The sequence below is a fragment of the Berghia stephanieae genome, chromosome 4 (assembly GCF_034508935.2).
Source record: "Berghia stephanieae isolate SIO BIC M18660-M18661 chromosome 4, UCSD_Bste_1.3, whole genome shotgun sequence".
Taxonomy (NCBI): domain Eukaryota; kingdom Metazoa; phylum Mollusca; class Gastropoda; order Nudibranchia; family Aeolidiidae; genus Berghia; species Berghia stephanieae.
The window spans coordinates 17,561,520-17,569,019 of NC_088363.1; the positions used below are offsets into that span (position 1 = coordinate 17,561,520).

The 7,500-nt window shown below is 36.0% G+C and overlaps 1 protein-coding gene across 2 annotated transcripts in view; it reads left to right on the forward strand.

The window, feature by feature from the left end:
• Nucleotides 1-5,087, forward strand: part of LOC144970134 (CD109 antigen-like) — a 56,305-nt gene extending 51,218 nt beyond the window's left edge. For both annotated transcript variants that reach the window (XM_078909387.1, XM_078909386.1), the window contains exons 34-38: nt 1,145-1,228; nt 1,768-1,877; nt 2,999-3,146; nt 3,615-3,717; nt 4,880-5,087. In XM_078909387.1, the coding sequence (XP_078765513.1) occupies nt 1,145-1,228; nt 1,768-1,877; nt 2,999-3,146; nt 3,615-3,717; nt 4,880-4,959 (525 nt within the window). In that variant the 3' untranslated portion in view covers nt 4,960-5,087. The remainder of the gene's footprint in view (nt 1-1,144; nt 1,229-1,767; nt 1,878-2,998; nt 3,147-3,614; nt 3,718-4,879) is intronic.
• The last annotated feature ends 2,413 nt before the right edge of the window (nt 5,088-7,500 follow it).

The following is a 7,500-nucleotide window of genomic DNA, read 5'->3' on the forward strand; positions in this document are numbered from 1 at the left end:
GATGTAGACGAATATAAAATTTCCCTTATTATATTCATTACATAACAGTCATATTAAATTTTAGATTTATATTATAATAAATTATTGTAATCATTGAACAAAATCAATCATACAATGAGCTAGTCAAACACGGTAAAGTTTAAAAGTTGGAAGAAAAGAATCTTTTCATAGTTTGCGATTGTCTAGCGTCCTATGCAAAGGGTAGCAAGAAATTGCTATTGTCCGTTCCACGCTATAGAAACCGGGATAAACTCTGGCTCCATGGGCCTAATGGCTCTGAAGGACGACTACTACTACCGAGAATTCATTTAGCCCCAGTTAGTTTCCGTACTCTGTTAAAAAAAAAACTGGTAATTTAATATTTGGCCAGAGAACTTGTCCTTCAAATATTAATCGATTTAATTGACCCTCTTCTTGACAAAAACTCTCAAACCTGGGACTTGAGAGTTTAAGAGTCTTTTACCAAGATGGGGGTCATTTAAATCGATCGATATTCGAAGGACAAGTTTTTTTAGCCAAATATTTAAATCCGTGTTTTTCCAGAATCCGGCGTTTAACGCGTTAATCAAAGTTAAAATCAGAAACAATGTGTAAGAAAAGTAATTCGATCAAGATCCATTTTTTAAAAATCATTTAAACAAGTTTTGAATTCAGTGAAGAGTCTTTGAGAGTGATGTATAATATATTTTCCTGCGATTAATCTCGGGAGTAAGAAATAAATCATATTAATTGGGTAGAAATGCCGTGACATCAAACCCTCTACTGTTTTGGTTCCTAAATCCTTGAGAGTGTGTATGTAACCAGTCCTTTTGGAAAACTAATCATTAATAGGTTACATAAAAGTTGCATAACTATTTCAATAGCAGGGTGTATAGGCAGATTCTTAGGACTACTGGGCGTAAACGATCGAGGATGAATGACTTTTATTGACGACCAGCATATATTTAGACAAGAAAATAGGATACCTTCACTCCAAAACTAGAAGATGAATTACACAAAGTATGTATTCAGTCCTCTTGAAGAGTAGTTTTACACTTCAAATGAAATTGGAACCAGTTTTTGATATCACACTGTTCTTCCCTATTTACAGAGCCAATAGGCAATATGTAAAATGTCATAAATATTTTTTTTCTTCAATATTCAGTTTCCAATCACGAATTCAAAGAAACGAAACCATGATATTGTTGTTGAAGCCCAAGGTCTTGGAAATGGAACAGCTGTTGCAGAGGTTTGTTTAAAAATAAATAATATGAACATTCATATAAAACAAAACGAAAAAAAGCAAACCGTGAGCTTTTCCATAAAGCAATATCTACTAAACGCGCTCAAAGCGTTTTACAAGAGGTCATTAGCTCACAGCAACATTTAACATGTAGGACAAGACATGACGCCTGTTATTTTTGGACACAGACAAGGCTGATAACTGTCAGGTACTCATTTTACACCTAAGTAAAGAGCTCTTTCAAGGACTCAACGATGCGCTGCTGGGAACTCGAACCCGGCACCTTCGATCCGAAGGTGAGTGTCATAACCCTAGTCCACATAGCCGGAGATATGAAAAAATTCCAAAGATTTACGGGGCCCAATATGGTTCACGTTTCTTTTATTCTGCCAGTTGTCCAAATGGAGCCATATTTCTAATTTATATATATGTTTGAATCCTTTTTGAAGTAACCCTTTAAAAACAAATCCACGAGAAACAAACAAAACAACATAGTGTGAAAAATCTTTCATACATTTTTCTTTATCATCCCAATAAATTTCCAGATTAGTTACAGTTACAACACTTTAGAGATGCCAGACAGCGATGCCTTTGATGTTAGCACCGTGCTCTTGTCTGACACCTTGGAGAACTTCAACCTCATGATATGCACCAAGTAAGTTTTCTTTTGTATTTAAAAAAAATGAGAGTACATATTTATTCATTATGTAGTATAACGCATTTATTCCAGACTTTCAGCATACGCATTCGTCATACATAATTAATATGTAAAGCGCCTTTTTTGTACGGAAACCCTGATAATCTATCATTGCCTGCAATCAGGAACTCATTTATAGATGAGTATATTGGGCTCAGAAACATAGCGAATAACCGATGCACTACATCAGAAGATACAGGCCTTCCTGAATTTCTGTCTGCGACAAATATACAGATTGAGATGGCCAAAAAAAAACAGCAATGATGAATTGTAGGAGAAAGCAAAGCAAGAGCCTGTCATTGTTTTAATCCAGCGCAGGAAATGGAGATGGACTGAGCACAAGCTAAGAAAGCCAGTGAAAAACATCAACTTGCAAGCCCTTACATGGAATCCGCAAGGAAAGAGAAGAGGGTGGAAGGCCCAGAAGCACACGGAGGAGGTCAACAACAGAAGAGATGAAGAAGGTTGGAATGAACTGGAGTGAAATGGAGAAGATGGCCCAGAGCAGAGCAAGATGAAGGAAGACATGATGGCCTATGCTCCATGGAAAAAAAACAAAACGAAGTTTACTTTCCGACGTACTAATTGCAGACCAGACCTGCATAATACTCTCTTCTGCCGTCTGCATGAAATTGACTCACTCAATCCTAGAGATTGTTGCTACTTTTCAAAATTGGAAAAAAAATGTATTAAAAATGAGCATGTACATAGATAGTTTTATTCAACTACCATAACATGCAAAAACTAACAACATTAACTTTGATACTACGCCTAAAATGTGTGTCAGAAAAATGTAATAAATAGACATGAGGTAAAAGTAAGCCGGATAAACTACGGATATAGTCGGTGTTAGGGTTGAGTGAGTTAAAGTGATGTATTCGTGATTTTAGTGTTTTTGTTATTGGCGAAAGAAGGCTTTTGGGCCTGAAACGTTCAGCGTTACTTATTTTGTTCATTTTTATAAATTAATAATCCAATGCGATGCGACATTTTAAAAAAAATTTAAAAAAAAAAAAGGGGGGGGGGTCCATGTAACAGTTTCCATTAAAAAATAAATAAATATAAACTTTGTGTTTTAGGTGGTTGAAGAGTGAGAAGACAGGTATGGTGGTCCAGGAGATTGAAATACCCTCAGGATTTGAACCCGATTTGGGAACAATCGGTAACGTTGCTGGCATGAAGAGATACGAAAGAAAAGGAAACATGGCTGTTGTTTACTTTGACGAGGTAAGTCTTCTTCTTCTTCTTCTTCTTCTTCTTCTTCTTCTTCTTCTTCTTCTTCTTCTTCTTCTTCTTCTTCTTCTTTATTTTTTTATTTTATTTTATATTATTATTATTATATTAATTTTATTATATTATTATTATTATTATTATTACTCTAGCACGACTACTTCTTCTACTACTACTACTATTACTACTACCACTACTACTACTACTACTAACTACTACTACTACTACTACTACTACTACTACTACTACTACTACTACTACTACTACTACGAATACTACTACTACTACTAATACTACTACTGCTGCAACTACAACAACAACTACTACTACTACTACTACTACTACTACTACTACTACTACTACTACTACTACTACTACTACTACTACTACTACAACTACTACTACTACTACTGTATTATTCTCGGTGATTGATTCTTTCTTTCTATATCTTTCTTCATTCACCAGATTGTGAAAACGTCTACATGCTACAGCATTCTTATGTCCAGAAAATCAAAGGTGGCCAAGTCGGAAAAGACCTTTGTTCATACATTCAACTATTACAATCCTGGTAAGTTTGAAAATTTATGATAATGATCATAATTCTCATTCCATGTCTTACCACTTCTCTGTATATCAGATTCTTTAATTCTTCTCCATGTTCCTAGTGGCCTTCCCCTTGATCTTCTGCCCTGAGGGTTCCAGTCCAATACTTTAGATTAAAAAGTTAGCTCAAGATAGAGAGGGATGGAAACTGTTTGTCTGTGGCCTATACCCTTACCCAGGGTGAAAAAGGCAATGATGATGATGATAATTATCAATTTCTCGTTTTAGCATGACCAATAGTCAGATGGATAACAATGATAATAGTCATTCAGAACCATTAGGCTCATGGAGTCAGAGTTTATCCAGGTTTCTGTAGCGTGAAAAGGACAATAGCAATCGCTTGCTATCCTTTTGATAAAACGCGAGTCTATTCCAAAGTACTTCCCGCCAAACATCACAGACACAACTACCCTATCACTATATCACATCACTGCTGGGTGGACGGTGGTCAGAAAATAATATCGACTGCACACTTTGCTTGTGAAGCGAGTGCTCAAACAGCTAAGCTATTGGACCCCCATAGCAATGATAACACCACAAAAATTATAACAAAATACGAGACAATAAACTAGACACCCCAAAAAGGCTAAGCGCCTAGAGACTGACGTGCACATATATACAGGTCTGACATCTGAGCATACTTATGGGCCTAGTTTAGCATTGTTGTAATGGACAATATTTTGCGTCACTTTTTGAGATTTCTATTACTACAATGATCCCATGGGGTTATCAGACCTGCAAATAATTGCACGTGGCTAGAGATCTATAATGCAAGTGGAAGAAACTAAAGAAAATTATATTTTGTTCAGTGGCGTGGCTTGCTTACAGTATAAGGTGGTCCCAGAATCAAAAGAAAATTACTAAAAACATGATATGTACCTAAATACAAAAGAAAGGGGAAAAAATCGAAAGAAAAGACTTACTCAAATAAGTAAGAGGCGGTATTATATACCATTTCTCAGTTAGATATATATATATTTTTAATGCTGTAATTAAAATCTTTAAAAGATGTAGTGGTGCCAAGCACCAAGTCAACCAATATAGCTACGCCCCTGACCTGATTTTTGTTTATTATTTACATCACAAAACATTCCGGAATTGTTGTTTTTTTTTCCTTCTATTTCCAGAGGACACGAGCACCGTGTTTTACCATCCAAGACAGCTTAAGACATCTACAATCTGTGATGTATGCCCCAAATGCTGCTAGAAACCGTGGTCATCAGTTGTAACTGACATTTGATATAAATAATTTTACAGCCTTATTTCCCAAGTCCTGAATATTTTATACCAAAAACGATAATACAACTTCAAATTAAAGTTTGTTTCATTAATATATGACTCGTTTTCAAATGTTCCTATTATGTTGCAATTTAAACAGTTAACTGTCGTAATCTGAAAAACCTCGTATTTAAACATTTGGCCAGAAAACTCGCCCCCCTTCAAATATCGATCGATTTAAATGACTCTCATCTTGACAAAAAAAAATATCAAACCTGGGACTTCGCTTTTTAAGTACGAGTTTTTTTCAGAGCACGACAGTTAACTGGTTAACCACACGTCAATGACAAATATAAATTACATTCAAACTGTAACAACTAAGACTAAAATGATAAGATTAAGCAACATTAAAAACATAACGTGTGTTATCGCTGGTCTGCTGTGTCGTGACAAGCGTCTTTTGTACATGTTGGCCAGATACGTTGACTTCAAATGTCAATGATCAAAACGATCCATAAAAACAAACTTATAAATTATTTAATCCAAGACTTCAAGCAAATAAATATCGAAATTGAATTTTTTTTTAAGTTAAGGTCATTTCAATAGATTGGGACAGGGAGGGCACAGTTTTATGGCCAAAATATTTTTTTTAAATGTGTTTTGTCAGTGGCTGGGATTCTTATCAACACACTTAATTCATAACACGTCCTTGGTTTATAATGTGTTTCTCTTTAAAGCAATAACAATGTGAAATTGAATGTTAGCTTCAATTTAATATACGAAAACAGATAAAATGGACGTTTCGGGTCCCCCTTATCAACAAAACAGGATGAATGAAACTCAACACTACTATCTGTTTTCGTATATTAAATTGAAGCTTACATTCAATTTCACATTGTTATTTATTTCTTTGAGCTTCGAGCAGAAACATTTACATTACTCAGTATTCCTCTTTAAATCAATAAATTCAAGGATGCCATTTTTATGTATTACACATTTCAGATCTATCTATTATATCCCGTCATTGTAACAAATTAAAATCCGGGAGCTTAAAACGTTCTACACTTTATTTACAATTCCGACAGAGCTATAATATAATATGATTGTTACTATTGCTTGTTTCTAGAACATTATTATATCGATGGTCGGCGGATCAATTCTCTGAAGTCTTGATTTTCTCGATGACATCAGATGTCTGATCCGCCCAAGATTAGATAAAACATGGTGCGAAAAGCTCGTATGTAGAGTTCAGAGTTTTGATCCGCCGGTCTTTAAAATCGGGACTTCAGAGGTTTGATCCGCAGGTCATGGATATCCAAAGTGTATTGTTTCATTTAACCAGCCAGTTGCCGTACTCTGGAAAAGAGCACGTATTAAACACATTGGCCAGAAAACCCGTCCTTCAAATAGCGATCGCGAGATCCCGGGCCCAAGTTTCAGAGGTTTTTTTTTCCAAGATGAGGTTCATTTAAATAAATTGATATTTGAAGGACGAGTTTTCTGGCAAATTTGTAAATATGTGTTTTTCCACAGTACGGCAGGTAACTGGTTAATACGTGATGCTATCTGAAATCATTGTTTGATTTAAATGTTTTCATGTTCCAAAAAATATTTCTACATTATATGGAGAGTACCAAATAAAACTTTTAAGAATTAAAAAAAAAACGTTTCAACCTTTTGCTTTATTCCATACATACAATATATGCTAGAAGACTATAATTCCTGTCTCAGACAAGGCCAAAAACCTTGAAGTCATTCTAGACAAATCGGGTTCCATGGACCATCAGGTTGACGACCAAATATCAATCCTGAATTTCGAACTTTTTAAAATTTCATGTGTCAAGGCTTTTGTCCCATTCGATGCTCTAAAAACCGTTGTTTCGGCACTGATCCGATCCCGTTACGACTAATGTCACACTCTTCTCGCTAGTCTTCCACAGATGGAAGTCGGTTTGGACTAATTCAATCCCTCGTGGGGGCGGGGACATACACTCCTCTAAGCTTAGTGAGAAGTTGCCAGGCTTCGATACCAGTAAGAGGAGACACTAGGTGGCTGAGAATCGGCTTTGGTCGAGGAGCTGCCTCACAGCAAAGGCGCTTCATCAGTGGGGACTTTCCACCTGTGCTACATGTACCCGATGTGGGCAAGAACCCTAAACGGCTGAGCATCTAGTTGAACGGTGTTTTGTGACGATGCTACCGGGCGGGTTCGCGACGGTGCACGAATCCGGACCGGACTTTGCTGATTGGGTCGATCGTCATAACATAGTAGTGTGAGAACCATAAGAAGCTGTTGCTCCACGTGATACAATAAGCATACTTCAAAGAGTTCAGATATATTATTTTTATTATTATCATTATTATGAAAAGTAGAATTCATTAAGAAAACAAAAACTTTAATTGTGTAAAGGATAAAATTCAATCACATTCACGTCGGTTATGTTTTTTACGCTGAGGAGGATTCGGAGTCGTAGTATGAGGTAGATTCATCATGTCATATTGGCACACATAATGTTTCTTGGCATTATAC